Source organism: Fusarium tjaetaba, assembly GCF_013396195.1.
Source record: "Fusarium tjaetaba strain NRRL 66243 chromosome Unknown NRRL66243_c0000434, whole genome shotgun sequence".
Taxonomy (NCBI): Eukaryota; Fungi; Ascomycota; class Sordariomycetes; order Hypocreales; family Nectriaceae; genus Fusarium; species Fusarium tjaetaba.
This window is the reverse complement of record NW_023501630.1, coordinates 1-19780: the sequence shown is the minus strand read 5'-3', so window position 1 is coordinate 19780 and position 19780 is coordinate 1. Positions and strand designations below refer to the sequence as shown.

Genomic DNA, 19780 nt, shown 5'->3' with positions numbered 1-19780 from the left:
CTGACCCTAAGCGACGAAAAAAACTTTAGGTAACTTAGACTAAGCTTAGGCTACTCTTTACTGAGTTTATTTTGTCACCTCTTCTAAAGTCTCGATTTTTCTTGCCCCCGAGGGTAGGTACATTGCTTACCCCAATAAAAGCACAAAGGGACCAGGAGGCAAAAACTGAATGGATCAGGCTCGAGCCATTGTTTGCTAGACTCTTCCACGTATCCCTTCACAAGCTCGACGTGTATCGCCCCAAATGTCTATCTTTTGCGAATTCAGGTACCACAAACCCAGCAGGCTATCCGAGTCAAACAATTAGCTACTGTGCTGGAAAAACAGAGATTTCATTGATCTACATGAATCATACAGAAACTCAAACTTGATGGCAAATCTACATTCAGTGTTAGCGTAGACAAATTGCTCCAGAGCCTTATCGTCTGGATGGATGGATCTTTGAACAACCCCTCATTCGAGGCTGAAAAAGACCCCTGTTCAAGTTCCTAGGCTTTCCATTTCAGAGTCCCACCGCTTCCGCTTTCTTACCCCAGCGAAAGCAACGACCCCTCGATCGAATCGAATCTTCTAGCCATACAAATAGACTGTTTGCGTGTGCTGCCTAGGCGGGCATTGCTTACGACGGCCAACTGTTTCAATTGAGGCCAGCCTATCTGCCAGTAGCCCAGGCGAAGTTCAAAGTGTAGCTGTCTGTGCTGAGCCGTATTGTAATTTGTGTAGACCAATGACATGCAATTTTGAAAGCAAGGCTGAGTCTCACTGTACAAATAACAAAAGCATGAAGCCGAGGTTGATCGGAAGGCAGATAGATTGTCTGAGATTAGCAATATGCTCAGCATCCATCAATCTTGGGCAAACTGTAAGCTCAATTGCTAAAATTGGATATTGTTTGTGATTCTTCTGGTTTGTTCTTAATCGAAGCATCAAGTGACCCTGATATCCACCTCAAACACAAGCGAGCGAGGGAAGGAAAGAAAGCTTAGGCCTAACCTTGGTCCTAAAGGATAAAAAGACTTAGGTAACTTAGCATAAGTGTATGAAGCCTTTGACTAATTTTATCTTAATATCTTATATCAGGGTCTGAAGTTTTCTTACTCCCCGAGGACGAGAAGAATTTACCAAAGTACACGCGATCAATCCCCTGGCATGAAATCGTTTGGTTCTACAAGTATTCCAGAATATCTCTAATTTATTATCATTTATCATGAATCTTCGAGAACCACGGTAACCCCATGTTCTTCACCAGGCCTTGTTATACAGGGTACTATACACTCTAACCAGCTTTTGATACAACCCCTATCACTTACATCTCCAACACCACTCCAACCTCTCTATACTTTCTGTCCGCATAGACGAGTCCAAAGCCTTCATCCTCCTCTTCTCCAACCCTCACCATCTCTACAACCTCTCCCACAACAATAACATGATCTCTTACTCTCAAGAGCCCTCCCTCTGGCGCATCTTGGAGTACCCTACACCGAAGTGCAAACATGACGCCGTCCTCTCTTAGTACAGGCGCCTCGTCATCTTCTTGGGTGTAATCCAGCCCCTTGAATGCATTCCCTCCAAAATTGCCTTTTGTAAAGTGACTCGCAACATTTGCGCCCCGCTCATCCCCTGATAGGACGTGTACGTTGAAACCACCACTTGCTCTTATAGCGTCCAGTGTTCTGCTCGGCGTGGCGATGTTGAATGTGACGAGAGGTGTGGGTGTGAGTGTTAATGATGTAAAAGACGACATCGTCATGGCGCGAGGGCCATCGCCGGGTTGGTTTGATGTACAGACAACGACACTGTGGGGAAGGAGACGCATAATGGAGCGGAGTTGTTCGGGCAGAGGGGCTTGTTTCGTCGGATGGATAGTCGGAGGCTTTGCTGGGGACGTATGCCATGTAGTTGCCGTCGCAGTTGTATGGTTTCTTCTATCTACAGTATAGCATTAGCTAGAGTAACAGGCCGTGGCAGAAACACTCACGATGCAGCGTCGATTGCGGCGAACGAGACCCCGACACCGAATCTGTGTATTTTCCACAAACACCAACTCCCCTTATTGAACGCTGAAGGTATTCAGTATTCCGGAAAGAACTGAATCCTCTGGTCCCGCCTCTCGTCATGACAAGTACTGTCGCAGCGCCATCGCGCAGCGCTCGGGAGCTCTTCATTGACCACCACAGCGCATTATCAACGAATGCACTATTAATAACCTTGGATAAACAGTAGGCAGAGCGTAAAGTCGCCTCGAGTAAATAGGCGCCTTTTTATTTCACTCGTTCGAGGTCGGAGGCCGAGCAGGTCTAGAAATGACGAAGAACGATTGCATTTTCTTATCGATAAGATCCCGATCCCCTGCTTGATGTACCCGCACTCGGACCTCGCATCCTAAATTTTACCGATCGACTTCAAGCCGTTGTGCCTAACTGAAGCTTCACCACCAACCAGTCTAGGTCGCCAATCGCTGTCAGGGCCGTCAATTGATCTTCTCCGGCCTTGCTCATAGCAGCGCTTCCGATTCACAATGGCCAAGTTCTCAGTGTCACCGGCGACTCTCTCGCCTCTACGAACAACACTCTCAACACCATGCTCACTAACCCGCCTCTCCCTCGGCCAAGTCCGTCATGCCACATTTATTCCTCGACCACGCCGACCATACACATTCACCCAGCTCGTTACTCTATCCGACGGCTCCGCATACACTATGCGAACGACTTCACCACTACCCATTTACCGCGCTACAAAGGACACACGCAACACATTGTTGTGGCAGCCATCCGAGAAGTCACTCAAGAACGTCGAGCTCGATGAGGCTGGTAAATTGGCTGCTTTCCGAGAACGCTACGGCCGTGCCTACGATGCCTCTCATGCTGAGGAGGGTGAAGGTGCTGCCGAGACAGCTGATGAGGGTTATGCGGACCTTATCACCGGATATGCGCCAACACAAGATGCGAACGCTATGAGGGATTCAGGACCTAAGAAGCAGGCTAAGAAGAGAAAGTAAACAAAGTGTTGTTAATAGAGAAGGAACGGCTACCACAAACCACAACCCTGTCAACTTGGGGGTGAAAATGAGTCTTGTCTAAATTACTACCTATTGAGGACATCCGAGAATTGGAAGCACGAGGTGGGGATGGGGGCGGTTCGATATGTACAACAGCTATAAAGCCCCCGAGGCTTGTAAGATATAAAAAACACGTGTCCGATTCTCGGAACTGATCAATAGTCGAACATCTCTGTGGGCGTAACTATAATTCCTCCTGCTATCAGGAGCTCGACCTCATCGCTACCAGATAGAACCGCCAAGATGCGTTGGAGAAACCGACGCTCGGTCCATCTAGTCCGAGTCTTCGTCTATCCTCGCCCGAGCGCGATCAACCGCAGTATCGCCTCCCTTTTGCTGCTGTTGCTGCTGGTATACTGGTGGTCTATAAAACACTGACTCGTCGTCTTCAGCGTCAAGCTGCATCAAGAATGTCTCCCACTTCTCAATAAGCTGTAAAATGTTAGCACGCTTCTTATCTTCACTGCTTTCACTGTACTCACCTCCTTTTGCGCCTCAACTGCACTTTCAAGGAATGTCTCAACACCACTCTTGAAGTCTTCCACCTTCTCCTTCTCAAATCGATCAAGCTCGCTCCTCATCAACCGGCCCATATCCTCGAAAAGAAGCCTGGCCTGGTGAACCTTGCGCTCTGACTCGCCAACTTCAGCGCTCATCTGGTTAAGTCGGTCTTGTTGACTCTTTCCTTGTCTCAAGAGCTTGTCCTGCGTGGCCTTCTTCTTCTGTAGTTCTGATTCCGCAGCATGCCATGAATAGAACGCCTTCTGTCGCTGGCCAAATGCCTGCTTGACTGAACCGATGAGGCGAATATACTCCTCAAGAATAATGCCGAATGTCAGAACATCCTGCTGGGCCTGACGGTCATACACATCTCGGATAGTAAGCTGGAGCTCGGAAAGAGCATCGAGAGGGCCTGATAGTGAGGGTGACAATTCGACGGTGGAGAGTGCGTGGAGGGAAGCTGAGAAGTCACCAGCTGCCTCGGCCATCATCTTACGTTGGCCAACCATGGTCTCCATAGCTTTGAGAAGTCCCTTGAGCTGATTCTCAAGAGCATCGAGATAGACCTTGCGATCATGAAACCAGTCGTCCTGTTCTACAAACTTATTTCCGCCTCCAACATTGATACCCAGAGACCCAAGCACACCCTTGCTCTCGGTAGGAATGGGTTCCCGCCTCTCTTTATGCTTAACGTCCACATTGAAAGTTTCGCTTTCCAAGAAAAGCTTCAGATCGGGATCGTGCTGGAGTGTGGGGTGTATCGCGGTCTTGTTAAGCATCTTCTCAAGAGCAGCTCGTCGGCTCTCAACAAAATTGCTGTCGAAGCGACCGACAGCCTGCTTCTCAGGAGGAGGTGGGACCACAATTCCAGGGTTGTTGCCATGGAGAGTCGTGTAAAGCCAGAGAAAATCGCGATATCGGCGCTTGACTTCAAACTCGGGCTGTTTATATCCCTTGGAAGTGGTCTGTTTCTCTGTGTAAGTGCTTGATTGAGTCAATTGGACGCCGGCGCTTCATACCTTGGTTCGAACGGAATAGACAATGTGGGAACTTGTCAGATCGCCAACTTTGTGAGGATCTCCAACCGTAATCTGGAACGTGGGCTTGGCAGCCTGCTCAACACTAACGCTCGGCTGATTGCTGCTCCTGACGGCACTGGGCTGGGCAGCCTCAACGGGAGGAGGTGCGCGAGGAGCCTTTGGCCCATCGTTCTCGTCATCGTCGATATGGTGAGGATCCGCAGGTCGTCGCTGCTGCTGGGGCTGCGGCATGGTGGTACGAATCACCATCTGCTCCTTTTGCGGAGGCACCGGAGGGGCATCCTGGGCAGAGCCATTGTCTTCGGTGGCGGCGCCGAGAGGACCGAGAGGATCATCGACAGCTTCGAGACGTGTGGGTTGAGCGACCAGCCGACGGGGTCCTCTTGATGGACGAGGGGCCGACGAGGAAGCGGAGGGAGCTGGGTTGGATGATTGCGAGGCCGCGGCTTCAGGCTGCGATGCCTGTTGCGATGCGGCCTGTGATGAGTCGGCCCAAGGCGATTCTTCGACGTCCATTTCTAATTAATGCGATCGCGAGACGCTACCTCTGTTGGGATTCAAAGTGGTCGAGGTTGATATGTAGAACGGGCTTGAGATGGAGGTAGAGGTTGGAAGCTTGGGGAGCATGCCTCCACCTACGCAGGCGGACGTCAGCGGAGACGGCCCCACTCTTCCCCGTAAGGCAGGGCAGGTACACTTTAAGAGCTTCTAAGTCGGTTTAGGGTAGTTAAGCAATAACATGAGGCTTGACTTGCAATATGAAGATCCATCATCAATGGATTTGTGCAGCAAAGATCTACAAGGGTTGTTTCCTTTGTAGTTTTATTGGGATGACCGGGAGATGATGGTCCCCTTCCTAAACCTTCCATCAAAGCAGCATTGCACTTATCATCTATCGTGATCCCGACTCCAGCTTTGCTTCCTTCTCCTTCAGTATTTCCTTGGCCTTTCCCCAGAGCTCTGCCTCCATATCCCTCTCAACTCTTGTCCCTCGACTGTTCAACCAGCCCGCTCCGATGTTGCCCACAGCTCCCACTCCGTTGGGCGTTGGTTTTGGGGTAATGGGACCCGTCTTATTCAGACGAGGAGGTGGAACAAGACTGATAATGTTGGCTTCTTCGAGTGCCATGACCTGGCGTTTGATCTTGACATCGACGGTGTGGAGTGCCTGGAAGAACTGATCTGTCGCAGAAGCGAAGGCTTCTTTTTGTGTACCAGTATCTAGTGATGGCTTTGTAGGTTCGGATGATGGATCCATGTTCTGGTCGGTTTCTGTGGATTTTGGTATTGTGAGTGCGTTGAGTGCTGTGGCAGTGTGTTTCATGAGCTGGATGATTTGCTGGTCGATGGCATTGAGCTGGCGGATGTTCTCTTCAATAGTGAATGGCTCGTTGCGTGATGATTCGGCACCAGCCATCTCCACATCATTTGGGGAAGTCATGACTGCGACACAAACTCTGAGAGCTTTTCGTGTATGTATGTGATGAAGTTGACGATGAAGGGTCCTTGGATTTATGCTCAAACTCTCGGTTGAACACAGGGCTCAGCTAGAACAAAGTTTTGTGATATTTCAAGGCAAACAAATACCGAGAAAGGATCATCAGGCTTTCAATTGTCGAAATCGCCTTATTCTGATGCAGGCAGATGAATGAAATGTAACAGAGTTCCCTGTGATGGTGAAGCTGAAGTGAGTTGAAGTGCAACGAAACGAATCTCAATGAATGAAAGAACGGGCGAGAGATACGTACCCGCTGTCATTGGCAGATCGCGGTGGCGGCCCGTGCGTGGGTGCTCAATCAATTGTTACAGCAGCAGCACGGTTTTATTAGGATAAACGTCAGGGCAAAGGCTCTTGAGAATCAAAAAGAACAACAAGAAAATCCTGAGTATTCAACTTTGGATATTCTTGTGCGTGTCACGCTCTTATTGTCTCATTGAGTTCAATATCATGTTGCGCCGCTTAATCATCGGTTAACCTCCCGGCGCGCTCTGCTAAGCTTCGGCGCGTTTGAACCATCCACGATTCACTTTAACTTTCAGCATTATTGAATCGAGGTTACAACTCACACAGACCTTAGGATCTCATCGTCTTCTTCGCTACAATCATTCATCTTCGAAGCATTTTACTTCCTAGATAAAACCGACCTACAAACTCTTTCGAATATCCGATAAAGAAGGACACTGCCACAGACTGGCAGTTTGTGATCTCTCATCTCATCACCTTGAAGAGCGACAGGAGCTGTCCCCCATCCGAAAGACACAGCTGGGGTATGACATATCGCTGAGGGACACTCACTCTCTACCAGCGCGTGGCGTAGATAGGCCGGATCGAACACCCACTCTCCAATACACACCCGACTTCTTCTCCAACAGTCACTGCCCTTCACTATGTCTGGGCCAGCACAAACACCAGGCGCACCCCAAGCGCCAGGCTATCAAGGGCCTGCACCAACACCTCCAGCTCCAACACACGCAACAGCAGCCGCAGCGACGGGCCAAAGTGGCTCATCGGGAGGCCCAATGTCGAATCAGAACCTGAACCAGATTGTAAGTTACTTTCTCCTTGTTTGTTTGATGAATCTCCATGGTTGTCTCATTCCATTACACCACCAACATAACGGCGACCATTATATCATCTTTTGCCAGTACCTCTTAGCACTCTCCACGACAACACATATCAAGCATCGGCCATTGCACATTGTCTCTATGTAACCTTTCCAGGGTGCTTATCTCGACTTCTCTTGATCTTGAGCCACAGTCACGCAGACCATCATCCATCCATTACACACCCAAATATTTGATCAGCTCGCGCACCATAATTATAATGAAAGATCCATCGGAATATATGATTGCTAAAGCCCAAGCACAGGTCACAGACTACTTGCTCAAGAGGGGCTTCAACCGAACTGAAGAGGTGTTTCGTCAGGAATCGAAACATCTCGGCCCTGACGGCAAGCCTATCTATCAACTGGCCAACCTCGGCCCCAAAAAGTACCAACGAGCCTTTGGACTACTACGCGAATGGGTCGAGAACAACTTGGACATATATAAGGTATGCCATGATCGCCCTCCTGCTGTTTTCTTTGCTGACAACCCCAGTTCGAACTGTCCAAGCTGCTGTGGCCCGTCTTCGTCTATTCTTTCCTAGAACTTGTCCAACATGCCTACACTGAAGATGCGAAGGCTTTCCTTAGAGACATCGGTCCTAACTTCCAGCCAGTACACGCAGATGATCTCAAGACCCTTGGTACCATTACACTACCACAACACATCAACGAGAACCCCATGACAAAGCTGTATCGGGAAAACAAGTACCGAATCCCTCTGAACCAACATGCCAGCGGTGATCTTTTCAACTTTCTGGAGCGCGAGTCGGACCAGGGTGGTTCCGTGATTCGCCAAGTCCTGGCAACCTACTGCCAGATTGATTCTACAGCTCGTGGACCTATCACCCCCTTTAGTTTCGAAGCTGTTTATAGAAGGTCAAGAAACATGGAAATAGAGAGCGTGGATACCAATGAAGGTATCCCGGGCGTTAACATTGGCTTGTCGAATAAGGACGTTCTCGACCCAACTGCTCCCCTGAAGCTTGGGCCGCTACCTATGGATGCCGACCTGCGCGACGATGTGCGAGCTGAGCTTGAGGAAGAAGAGCGACGAATTCCGCCACCTCCCGGGAAAACATCGCTAGTGGATGAGTTCGACCAAAAGATCAAGCGTGAGGAGAGTGCAGATGCCCCAAGCAGAGCAGAGTTGCCCTTACCACCCTCAAGGCCTAGGGACATCATGCTAGAAATGCAAAAGCTTCGAGAGAATCGGGACCGATTTAAGATCGACGGTGCGACGGGAGGCGTGGGAGTCCCTATCAGCGCATGCATGTTTACATTCCATAACACGCTTGGAAGGTGAGTTTTGACAGCTACGTGGGAAATACTGATACTGACAAGCTGCAGTGTTGCCTGTATGGACTTCTCCAACGATGGACAATTAGTGGCAGCTGGTACCACGGAATCTTACATTCGCGTTTGGTCGCTGGATGGTAAAGCCTTACCCACGATGAACGCGCACGAGAAAGAAGCGAAGTTCAACAGCCGCAAATTGATCGGACATTCTGGGCCTGTTTACGACGTGTCCTTCTCTGATGCTGTTTCTGGCCCTCCGCAGAAGCTCTTTGGCGACGAAGGGAAGTCGAACCCTGCCATGGACACGCGACCGAAGCTACTACTATCTGCATCTGCAGATGGCCAGATTCGTCTGTGGTCACTTGAGTCTTGGAGTTGTCTGTGTCTATACAAGTCCCACGATGGACCTGCTTTCAGGACACTCTGGGGTCCCCATGGACACTATTTCATCAGTGGAGGATACGACAAAGCTGTTCGACTGTGGATGCAAGACCATGCCTCCCCTCAACGATTGTTGGTCGGGCATGACACGTCCATCTCAGCGCTTGCATGGCACCCTAATGGCCTCTATGTCTTCTCCGCCTCTGACGAGACTGATAAGTCGATACGTATGTGGTCTGTCGTAACTGGCGGCTGTGTCCGCGTGTTCACAGGCCACAACGAATACATCACCGCCTTGGAATGCGCGCCAAATGGCAAGATCCTAGCAAGTGCCGATTGTGCAGGTAACATCTTCTTTTGGGACCTTGCGAAAGGAACACGCATCAAGCGGTCGCGTGGCCATGGTAAGGGCGGAATTTGGTCACTCAGCTTCAGCGTTGAATCCAACGTGCTTGCTTCTGGTGGTCAAGATGGCACAGTCCGACTCTGGGATGTCGAGCTGCCCTCTGATCCCCAAAAGGCGAGTCAGCAACAGACAGGCCTCGATGCGGCGGCAACAGGGGCCGATGGCACAAGCGCAGGAGGCCCTGCTGGTGAGGCTTCTCGCGTAACAGCCGCAACCTCAGGGCCAGCGGGTACCAGCGGCACCACCGGAACTCATAAGAAAAAGAATAAGGAGGTGATGATCACACCTGATCAGATCAGCGCGTTCCCGACGAAGAAGACACCAGTGATGAAGGTCAAGTTTACACGGATGAACTTGGTAATTGTAGGCGGCTGTTACGACCCCGAACGTTAGGAGCGGGAGGCAGTCGACCCAGTTGCTCGCGAGAAACGGCGAAGGCAACAATTTGCCGCTAATTTTGGAATAGATTTGGGGCCGACGGCGAGACCTCGCAAATAGTCGACGATGAAACTGGGCCAGACGATCAGGAGAGGCGCAATGGGCTACCTTCGTATAGCGTTCATAATCATAGGTATTGAGAATATTCAGCAAGGGCAGAATGATTCCGAATTTCGAGATTAAATAAAAAGACTGGTTTTCAGTGAACAAGCCGGAATAGAGAGCAGTCCACAGGAAATCGTATTGGGGCTGGGGGGGTCATTCTTCGCAAAAGAGCATGGATGTCCTGTAGTAATAGAATCTGAGTAATAACCACGAAATACTGCGAACCTATGACCATGTTTAATCACTGATTGCATATCTGAGTATTCTATGGTAGTCTTTTGAAGGCGTCTAAGTTAGGTATCTGAAGCTGGTTGATATAACAATACGGTGTTGACAGAAACAGGTGGGAATATCGTCCACACCAAACCATAGACTTCATCACATACGATCTATCCAATGAATGGAGTCAAAATCCGTGGTACCTGGGCCAGATGCGCTATCAACTCTGCCTTCTCATAGGGTAGTTAGGGCAAGGTAGTATCCTAAGAGAAGATGTGGACGGATATACGGACATCTAAACGCAGCACTTGTATTCGTAAAATGAAGTCCCATAAATCAGTGATCAGCTTTGGACCCATTAATGCCAAGACTTCTGATTCTTGGGGACGACTCCAACTTCGAACAAGCGATGTTCTTCTGCCGGATCCAGTATATTCTCGTTACTGAGACATGGTGAGATCAATGCAACAGCTGCATTCCCAAGGCTTTCTGTTCATATTCTCAGGTAATCGACCACTAGACGTGTAATAAACTGCTCACGAAAATACTTCACTTCATTCTTGGAACCAAGAGGACCAAGACTTGGGTACAAACATGGCATTCTTGGATTCGGGTATATCGGACCCAGTCGACGCACGTTGCTCTATTAGCGGACAATAAAGCTCCGGCATCCCCCCTGGTACTGCAGGAATTAGTGGGAAAGCACCGCGCCTGATATCAAAAGCAACCAATCGCCATCGCGCTTTGTGTAATGACAGCCTGCCGAATGCTCCGGAATGACGCCCTCAATCGATGGAGCCCCCTGGAACCTCAAGTTTTTGGAGGGCCCGAGGTGGGAAGTGGGAGAGGTTGGCGGCCTTTTTACTTGAACCGGATCGACACCAGGAAACAACTTTTGAGTTTGCCCAATTTCCTCATCTCCTTCTTCCTCGTCATCTTTGATCTCCCTAGAGAGGAGTTTTATTCTGCCTCGTTGTACAAACGCAGTCATTTGTTTGCTCTGCTCTCGGCGTCTCGCTATCTACTCGCTTATCGAGCCACGATCCTCCAGCGATTGCTGCTTACAATTGAATAATCTGGACGCCGCTAGACATCGACGATCCCCCACCGACGGTTGTTGCGACGGGAAGAACGGAACCGAGACTGCGATTGCTCACAATTTTGTACGAGACGTTGGATCGCGACATTGACGGAAATCAGACGACGAAACGGTCATGATTGGCGATTATAAGTCGAAGGCCCTTGCGGCGCCTTCGCTATTCAAGGTTGCGACAATTGCGCTTCTTGTCACAGCTGTACAAGCCCACGACCACGATGCAAGCCATATTCCCGAAGGCGAAACAGTCTCTTTGGAACCCTTGGTGCGTTCTACAGGCCTGAAAACTTGAGTTGGCGGCTGACGAGCAGCAGGATACGGTATTATGGATTCACATCTTCATACAGATGTTAGCGTACGGCGTTATCTTCCCTGTCGGTATGGTTTTGGGTGTAAGTAAACAAACCTACTCGGCCTTGGCAAAATACTGATGTCCACTAGATGACCAAGAATCGATGGCACGTTCCGACCCAAGCCGTTGGCACCATTCTCGCTATTCTTGGCTTCTTCCTTGGTCATGCGCATAAGGGCCGCGAGTTCATTCCGAATCACGTTCATGGCAAATTTGCGCACATTCTTCAGCTTCTCCTCGCTGCACAGGTTGTTCTCGGAATATACCTCAAAGGACATTGGGAGAAAGGCATCAATGGCAGAATTCGAAAGCTGATTCGTCCGTGCCATTCTTTTATTGGCAAGCTCATGCCAGTCCTGTCATGGACGCAGATGATCTTTGGTGGAATCACAGCTCTTGGCTTTTGCCAGGGAGATCATACAGGACAATGCGCCGCTCACTTCATCATGGGGGGTGCTTTCATCGCTTACGGAATACTTCTCACTATCATCCTTGTTGTTGGCCAGCTCTGGATCCGACGACATGGTCGCTCGCAGGAGTTCTACGATAGCGTTGCGATCGCTGCATGGGGCTGCGTCAACACATTCACCGAGCATCGATGGGGAACCGACTGGGTCAAGAACGATTGGCAACATACGACAATGGGGATCATCTGGTGGTCTGCTGGTTTGGCTGGTATCTGGCTAAGCAAAGACCGCGACGGAAACCCCAAGCGCAACTTCATCCCCGGCTTCGTCATTTTCATTACTGGCTGGGCCATGTCTGCCCATCCCCAGGAGTTGATGGTCAGTGCAGCTACGCACACGATGTTTGGATACACTCTCATGGTCGTTGGCATTACTCGTATCATTGAGATTGCTTTTGTGCTCAGGGACGCTCACTCTATCTCCGAAGATGGTCGAACTGCCAACAGCTTCCAATTTGTCCCAGTTTTTGTAAGTCAAACCGCATTTCACCATAAAACCTAAGCTAACATTCGCAGTTCATGTATGCCGCTGGATTCCTTTTCATGGGCGCTACAGAGGAGCAAATGAACCTTGTTGCTGGCTCCGCCATGGACCATGTTTCGTATATCCTTATTACCTACTCGCTCGCCTCGATCATGTTCCTCTTCGTCAACATGCTCATTGGTCTCTGGGACCGTCTTGCTCATCCTGTACTGGACACCAAGGAGCTCGGCAACAACCACTACGCCAACGGGCTCGCGGTGGAAGACGGTCAACTGCGGGATGCCCAAGAATTCGAGTTGGATGGATTGATGAGCGACGACGACGACGATCCTAGTCGAAGAATGCTCGGTCCCAATAGCGAGGATAGCGCAGCTACTGTTGGACGCAACCAACAAACTCGTGCTTAAGGGAGGAGATATGGTCTTCCGTGAGATGTACATTTGGGGACGGGATTAGAATGTTCATAGGGGTATTCGGCGTCATTTGATGGCATGTGTATGATGTTGAAATGACTCTTTGATGGCATGGGAAGCGGAATTTTCAGAATTGTATTACTTAGACATTTTAGGCGCAATTGATTGGGATTCATGATTACATACATCTTGTCTCCATGTGTTGATCTTGGAGGAGGCGTTCTGGAACATGCAGCTCTGCCGATCCCCGCGGCGGGGCACACTTTAGCGCATTCCTTACCGAACCTCCACCGAGATTTTCGACCCCAGTAAAAAAATAGTTTGGAACCTCTTATCGCAGAACTTCCATCACCACAACCAACGCATACAGTCACAATGCCTTCTGTCGGCAACCCCAACGGCCCATCCAAGAACCGCCTTGCGGCGCGCGCCTCAAGTGCCCGTAAAGAGCGACGAAAGCGATCACAAGCTCCCAAGGACAAGGTCGCAAAGGCCGATACCACACGAGGCGCAAGGCCAGGTCTTTTGCCCACGAGCGGACCTAGAGCCAAGGTGAGCGCCAAGAAGGCGCGTAAGATAGAGAAGAGACTGGCGCACGCTATGAAGAGAAAGATGGAAGCTGAGGGTGAGGCGGAGATGAAGGGTAAGTTGCTGCTTGGAGGGTTGGTAACAGAGTGCTGATTTGGATAGATGCGCCAGAGGGTGAGGGTGAGGGTGAGGGTGAGGGTGAGGGTGAGAAGGTTGAGGAGGTTGAGATGGGCGACATTCAGTGAAGGAAAGTTGATGGGGGAAAGGAAGACAAAACGACGAATGGACAACATCTGATAAAGAGTTCCGAAGAGGAGCTGTTGCAATGATGATGACAGCTTGCGAGGGACTTTACCACAGGCGAACCCACGGCGAAAACGAGACTTCAGAACGAAAGGCATTCCTGAGATCGAGGACTACATGAGGCTGGAAAACTGCTATAGACGGCACGAAGAAATCAGCGATCCGACTCCCATAAGGCTAAAGGTCGAGGTCCCAAAGTTACACATGTAAGGAGACCATAGATCTTCTGAAGATCAACTGAATTGATGATAAATCTTCTAACCGTGTCTGCCGAACCCATGACGGCTACAATTGCATAGTGAAGTTTCTGGATGGATATTTATGTCACAATGATATATCTGTCTGGCAATCTGGATTGGCCGTGATTCACTTACCTTTTAACAGCTCAGGCGCTAACTCACATTTCTCTTTATTTCTTCTCACAGCTGATAACTTCATCTTTACATCTTACATCTACACAATCTCAACTCGGAGCGCTCGCCCTTCCATCAACATGAGCACATCATCGCCTGCCCCTGGGGTACAGAACATGGCTCAGCGATTGACGGAAATTGTGCTCCTTAATCTGATGACCGCCGACTTCAAGAACCACATCTTCTACAACTCCAACCGCCGCCTCGAGGAAGCGAAACAGAAGGGGATCACCCTCAGCGACATCTCTATCGGAGACGACTGCCTTGCTACATGGACTGATCGCACTTGGGACCCCGATACAGCGTCTCTGCACGATTTTCTTCAAGAGGATGCCTTGAATCTTCTTGAAGCGCAAGAGGCTAGCGTTATGGTGCGCAGGGATCTCATCCGGAAGAGCAACCACAAGCTGGACGAAGCGAGAGACCTAGGTATTGCGCTAGAGGACATTCAGATCGGACTGAACTTGCTGCCAGTCTAGGGCGCTGCAGCAGACGAAGCGAATGCGTTTCTGCTCGAGAGCAATGGAGATGATGATGGCAGCATCAATGAAGATACACACTCTCTCGAAGCAACACCTCTCAACAATGAAACCGAAGACACTAAGAGCGACAGGCTCATGGACATAGACGATGCCGAAACTACCGACTCCGACGAAGAAAGTGACTCCGATATGGAGTCTGTGGTGGCTGGAAATGGCGATGATCTCGCCAACGACCAGATCGAAACATCCAACATCTTCGACCCTGAGCCCTCGTATGATGATCCCGACGACTACGACGAACCAAACATTTTCCACGGCGCTCAAGTCATGGGTGTCCCGGCCCAACACTCCATCGTTGACCTCGAAGTTTACCTTGCCGAAGATGAGGACGAGGTCCAAGATCTTCCACAGCTGGAGTTGGCTATCGATCAAGAGTCCTACGAACACTACTTTGGAACTGACGGAGCGATCGATCTGGAGATCGTTGGGGGGCGACTCGTCTGCACCGGAGAGCTTTTTGAGGAGGACCAGGAGATGACATTGGATGATGTGGCGGACCATATGGAGGTCTTGTCACTCACGGCTAGCGATGACGAACAGCTGGAAGCAGAGGACGGAGATGGGAGCGGCGAGGATGAGGGTTGAGAACTTTCATGATGACACCGGGAGTGCTAATGAGGCACATGTCCATCAGACTGAACCGGAGAATGGTATTTTAGCGGGAAGACTGGAGATGGGCATTTCTGATATTATGGGACAGAACTCGTACAGATTTGATTCTCGATCATGTCTTGTATCTAGACCCTTACGCACAGCCAGTATCTAAAAGCAATTGTTTTCAACACATTCCGACCGATCCTGTAAAATGACAACATGAAACATCAACCTTCCTTTTCCTTCAACACGTTTTCCCTTTTGACATGTCATCTTGCTCGCTTGAGAATATTCCTTCCATCCCTGTTGTAACCACAACAATAATACCTCTCACAGTTCATACTCTTACAGTTCATCCTCGTCAACGGGCATTGACATCTTAGGACGGTACGGTGCCCGCACAAACTTGGATAAACCTTCTACACGAGCGCATGTAGTCTCAGGAGGGCATGTAGTCTCAAGAGGAGCCTCAGGCATCTGCTGAAACAACTGCGCACTCTGGTAAACCTGGGCACTCTGCTGAACCTGAGAACTCTGAAGAACCAGGGAGTTCTGGTAAACTTGAGAATTCTGATAAACCTCGGGGTTCTGATAGCGTGCATTGTTCTGGATTGGAGGACTCTGTAAACCAAGGACCTGACCAATCTGCATCTCTAGCTTGGCGACCCGACTTTCTAGCTCTAGGTTTTTTCTCTCAAGCTCTTCCTGCTTATTGATCGAAGGCCCTCGCAGTCGAATCGTCTTCACAGTCCGAGCAGAGGTATTGTTTTGTGCGCCTGGGCCCGCAGGGTTGGTTCCACGACCAGCAGAGGGGCTTCCCGGGGTGACGACAATGGTCGACTCCTCTGCCTCTACGGGCGTGAGCAGTAGGTTCCGCGGAGTTCGCGTCGGGGTTGCGAACAAGTCCATGTTGAACTGACTGGGCATGAAAGCTGAAACCTCGCCAGCCCTCATGTGAGGTCTAGCGTTCGCGTGCAACTTGGCAGAGCGGACGTTGGAGTAGACTTTGCTTGATCCTTTGCAGCCGAACTTGATGCACATATAAGCACTTCCCTCGTCCAAAGCCACCATGCCCTCGATGTCCTCCACGATTTCCTCCGCAGGTTCCTCAGCTAGAGCATGAATGTTGGCACTGGCATGCTTTCGGGCGCTGGTGAGATGCTGATAGGTAGAGTTCATTCGCTTGCAGCCAGGCTTAACGCAAGTCCAGACGCCTTCCTCCATTGAATAATCCAGCCCGTCGAGATTCTCGTCTGCAGAGTCGGGCTCCTCGGCCAAGGCATGGCTGTCACCTATAGCGTGCTTTTTGGCATTGCCCAGATGAGAGAATAATTTGTTGAATTTTCGGCAACCGCGCTTGAGGCACCTCCAGCCGTCGCCGTCTCTCAAGGACTCCATGCCTTCGATATGTTCCACGGACTCGTCGGATGAAGTGACGATTTCCTCCGCAGCCATGATGTGAGTATCAGAGCTGTAGTGACTCTTGGCATTCCCAAGCCCTTTAATGACAACGTTAAACTTCTTGCAGCCCTGTTTAGTGCACTTCCAGAGTAATCCATCCTCCGCAACCTCCATGCCATGTACCGCGCTCTTCTTCCAGACTTCCTCGTCTGATTCGTTCGCGTCGGTAAACCCCAGGTCGAATTTGACATACCACCCGTCGCGATGTTCGTCGTCTTTCAGGTGGTTGAAGAATGATTTTGCTGTACTAAAGACTTCCCCGTGGCGGTGGCAGAGACGAGAAGTGCAGCGGAAAGAACGAAGACCTTCCTGCTCGGCCCGGAGCGCGGAGACAGTAGGGACAGTCGAGAGCAAGACCCTGTTCAGATTCGTGGCAATTCGGTGAGCGCCTGTGTCTGCGTGACGGTTGAACTCGGACTTGTACTTGTAATCCGTACCGTAGTGTTTGCAACAGGGCTCATTACAGATATTTCCATCTGCGGTAGAGGGCCCAAAAACATCATCTTCTGCGCTCTGATGACCAGAGTTGAGGAGGGACGGTGTGAACACCGAGTCGTTATCATCTGCAGTCTCATCCGCAGACCAGTCCTTGTGGCCACTTGACTTTTGGACATGCCCGCGAAAGAGGTCTTTTGTCTCAAAAGCTTCTCCGACCATCTCGCAGTCTTCATCCTCACAAACCCACAGCATGTTGTGCTTGCTTGCTTTAGCATGTCGTTGGAGTGCAGGCAGAGCAGCAAAGTGCACATAACACTGCCCGCACGCGTAAGGACCTTGGTGCCAGTTCTTGTCGTGCTTCTAGCACTCTTCGGCAGAGGCAAAGACCCAACCATCGCAGTCAATGTAGGGACAAGTGAAAGTGAACCGTTCCTCTTCGTTTGGGCACTCGATCCCGACGTAGTAGCCTTCAGGCACTCGGTGAAGAGGCTCGTCGTCGTCGAGCGACATGACAGAGGGAGTGTCTCCACTGGAAGACATGGTCGCACAGGGTGACGCGAGCGCGGAAGCCTGCGTTTGGGTCAGAGTGTGCAAGGGTGAAGTTGTGTTTGTACCTGTAGATGTGGCCCGAGAAAGAGGGGTCAACATGAAAAAGGAGGAGCCCAAGAAGGAGAAGAACGCCAGGGGCGTTGCTGGGTGACTGATGGGCTTGTGTAACTGTCACTGTCACTGGGCTGCTCTGACGCACAACGCAAAGAACCCCAACTATTTTCCAGAAGAACAATGATAATGACAATGACAATGAGGAAGGGATTCTTCCATTCATGGTTTAGGCGAAGAGTAAGTGCTGCGCTTCAGTGCCTGGCCCGGCAATGATAGAGACCAACTCGGTGTATCATATATCATGAGCCTTCTCATCCGGTATGGTGTAGTGGCTAATATTTCGCGCTCTCATCTTCAGCTGAGGGATCAGTGCCGCGGAGCCCAGGGTTCGATTCCCTGTACCGGAGTCCTCATCATTTTGCTGTTCTGTATCTTTTATTGTCTGCAAGCTGTATGCGTTCTCTCTCTTTTTGTCCTCAGGCGTGGTTTTATGGGATATGTTATAATGTCGGAGGCGAGAAGTATATAGAGCATGACTTCAAGCTCCCAGGCTATACATAACATAACCCGAGTTATTAAAAAGTTTTACTAAGATTTTATAAGTTGATCTAAGTCTTATTATAAGTTAGGGTCAAGATCTAAAGTTTAGACCAGCCTCCTCACCAACAGGACTCTACCATTGAAGGGACATATCCTGTCTTTTTTAGGCAGACTATACACCTCACTTACACAGTGTATGCAGGCTCGTTTGTACTTATTCGTTGTAACTGAGTAAAACTGAAAACAAAGGAGACTACAGCTTAGTAGGTTTACCCAACAGCTCACACGCTTAACTACCCCCATGCTTCCTCTTCAGATGCCTTTTCAGATGATCTCGTCTCGCAAAGTCCTTCCCGCAGTGCCTACATCTAGGCTTACTTCGACTAAGGCCCATCTTGGCTGCCTCGTCTGGGTGGTTACTCCAATAGTGCCTCTCCAGATCGCGGTTCCACTGGTGCCCCTTTCCGCAGATGCGACACTTCTCAGGCTTATCTTCTTTTCGCTTCTGCCTTCTGGGAGGAAGTGTTAGCATAGACGAATCAATGATGTAAGTCTGGTCAGGATGGCTTACTTCAAGTCACAAGGTCTGGTGCCTGGCTCCATCTTCGTTTTTCGTCGTCTGGTTGTTGTGCTTGGTGCGTTTTCCGCACTTTTTGTCCGTAAGGGGTTGGATATTTGTGACTGTGTCAGTCCTGTTGGACTCCTTTGAGTCATCGGTGAGGAAGAGCTTGTGTAATCAGCGGAGTAATTGGATTGCTCTGTGGTCGTTATAGAACCAGCAAGGGTAGTAGTGATGGGTTCGGTGGGCATCACCATGAAGTCCCAGTTCGTAGGTAAGATGTCAAGGTAAGTAGTATCTAGAGCTGGTAGCTCTTGAGTGTTATATAAAATAGGGTTGATATGATCGGAGTAAATGTCCAATGAGCTCGTATTCACTGAGTCGACTGTAACTGTAAAGGTTGTTTCCTGATGTACGTCGGCAAACGCTGCGTCATTCGTATCATATGTAGCATTCCATGGCAAGCTATCAAGACCGTTGCTTGAAAAGTCTACGACGAAGTCCTCTTCACTCATGAAGAGCAGACCATCGTCGGAGATCCGATCCTCCATTGTCTGTCGGGTTGGACGGGGCTTGCCACCAGTGGCTACGCGCATGAGATGTATGTTGGGAATTTGAGAATCGGAGGTCTTCGATGAAGAAGTTTTCGAAGGAGGAAAGTAATAGGACACCTTTTTACGACATATCCGGGTCCATTAATCGTGTTGGCTGACACTGTAAGTCTACTGCCACATCGAAGGACCAAGAAGCCGACATACCCAAGCAAAAAGTGAGAAAAACAATACGCAACAATGAAACAACTCCTTTTGAGATGGCTCGATCGCGCGCGTTGCTGATACACATTCCCGGCATCTGGCCGGATCTTGAAGGCCTACATATGGGTGTGTCTTTGCGCAATGACAACAGGACTATAGGTCTTCAAGATCCGGCCAAAGTTG

General features: G+C 50.0%; 10 protein-coding genes across 10 annotated transcripts; 5 read left to right on the top strand and 5 right to left on the bottom strand.

Annotated features, from left to right (window-relative positions):
• Positions 1-1205: 1205 nt before the first annotated feature.
• On the bottom strand, positions 1206-1816 carry FTJAE_13540 (molecular chaperone; the record flags this gene model as incomplete). Its single annotated transcript, XM_037346695.1, has 2 exons — positions 1206-1251; positions 1311-1816. The coding sequence occupies 2 exons, from the start codon at positions 1814-1816 to the stop codon at positions 1206-1208; spliced, it is 552 nt and encodes a 183-aa protein (XP_037199438.1).
• Positions 1817-2518: 702 nt separating this feature from the next.
• FTJAE_13539 (ribosomal 36 precursor mitochondrial) lies at positions 2519-2998 on the top strand (the record flags this gene model as incomplete). The annotated part of the gene is made up of 1 exon (XM_037346693.1): positions 2519-2998. One exon carries the CDS (start codon positions 2519-2521, stop codon positions 2996-2998), a length of 480 nt encoding a protein of 159 aa, XP_037199437.1.
• Positions 2999-3331: 333 nt separating this feature from the next.
• Positions 3332-5115, bottom strand: FTJAE_13538 (vacuolar sorting-associated vps5; the record flags this gene model as incomplete). The annotated part of the gene is made up of 3 exons (XM_037346692.1): positions 3332-3490; positions 3541-4524; positions 4579-5115. 3 exons carry the CDS (start codon positions 5113-5115, stop codon positions 3332-3334), a joined length of 1680 nt encoding a protein of 559 aa, XP_037199436.1.
• Positions 5116-5491: 376 nt separating this feature from the next.
• FTJAE_13537 (mediator complex) lies at positions 5492-6040 on the bottom strand (the record flags this gene model as incomplete). The annotated part of the gene is made up of 1 exon (XM_037346691.1): positions 5492-6040. The coding sequence occupies one exon, from the start codon at positions 6038-6040 to the stop codon at positions 5492-5494; it is 549 nt and encodes a 182-aa protein (XP_037199435.1).
• A 947-nt stretch (positions 6041-6987) lies between these two features.
• Positions 6988-9681, top strand: FTJAE_13536 (transcription initiation factor TFIID subunit 5; the record flags this gene model as incomplete). The annotated part of the gene is made up of 4 exons (XM_037346690.1): positions 6988-7146; positions 7469-7651; positions 7699-8504; positions 8553-9681. 4 exons carry the CDS (start codon positions 6988-6990, stop codon positions 9679-9681), a joined length of 2277 nt encoding a protein of 758 aa, XP_037199434.1.
• Positions 9682-11264: 1583 nt separating this feature from the next.
• On the top strand, positions 11265-12855 carry FTJAE_13535 (type-III integral membrane protein; the record flags this gene model as incomplete). The annotated part of the gene is made up of 4 exons (XM_037346689.1): positions 11265-11411; positions 11494-11538; positions 11588-12433; positions 12481-12855. 4 exons carry the CDS (start codon positions 11265-11267, stop codon positions 12853-12855), a joined length of 1413 nt encoding a protein of 470 aa, XP_037199433.1.
• A 381-nt stretch (positions 12856-13236) lies between these two features.
• Positions 13237-13634, top strand: FTJAE_13534 (uncharacterized protein; the record flags this gene model as incomplete). The annotated part of the gene is made up of 2 exons (XM_037346688.1): positions 13237-13504; positions 13552-13634. The coding sequence occupies 2 exons, from the start codon at positions 13237-13239 to the stop codon at positions 13632-13634; spliced, it is 351 nt and encodes a 116-aa protein (XP_037199432.1).
• Positions 13635-14185: 551 nt separating this feature from the next.
• Positions 14186-15232, top strand: FTJAE_13533 (uncharacterized protein; the record flags this gene model as incomplete). The annotated part of the gene is made up of 2 exons (XM_037346687.1): positions 14186-14476; positions 14585-15232. 2 exons carry the CDS (start codon positions 14186-14188, stop codon positions 15230-15232), a joined length of 939 nt encoding a protein of 312 aa, XP_037199431.1.
• Positions 15233-15586: 354 nt separating this feature from the next.
• Positions 15587-17680, bottom strand: FTJAE_13532 (uncharacterized protein; the record flags this gene model as incomplete). Its single annotated transcript, XM_037346686.1, has 2 exons — positions 15587-17475; positions 17533-17680. 2 exons carry the CDS (start codon positions 17678-17680, stop codon positions 15587-15589), a joined length of 2037 nt encoding a protein of 678 aa, XP_037199430.1.
• Positions 17681-18035: 355 nt separating this feature from the next.
• On the bottom strand, positions 18036-19393 carry FTJAE_13531 (zinc finger MSN2; the record flags this gene model as incomplete). Its single annotated transcript, XM_037346685.1, has 3 exons — positions 18036-18169; positions 18662-18795; positions 18855-19393. 3 exons carry the CDS (start codon positions 19391-19393, stop codon positions 18036-18038), a joined length of 807 nt encoding a protein of 268 aa, XP_037199429.1.
• Positions 19394-19780: the final 387 nt, after the last annotated feature.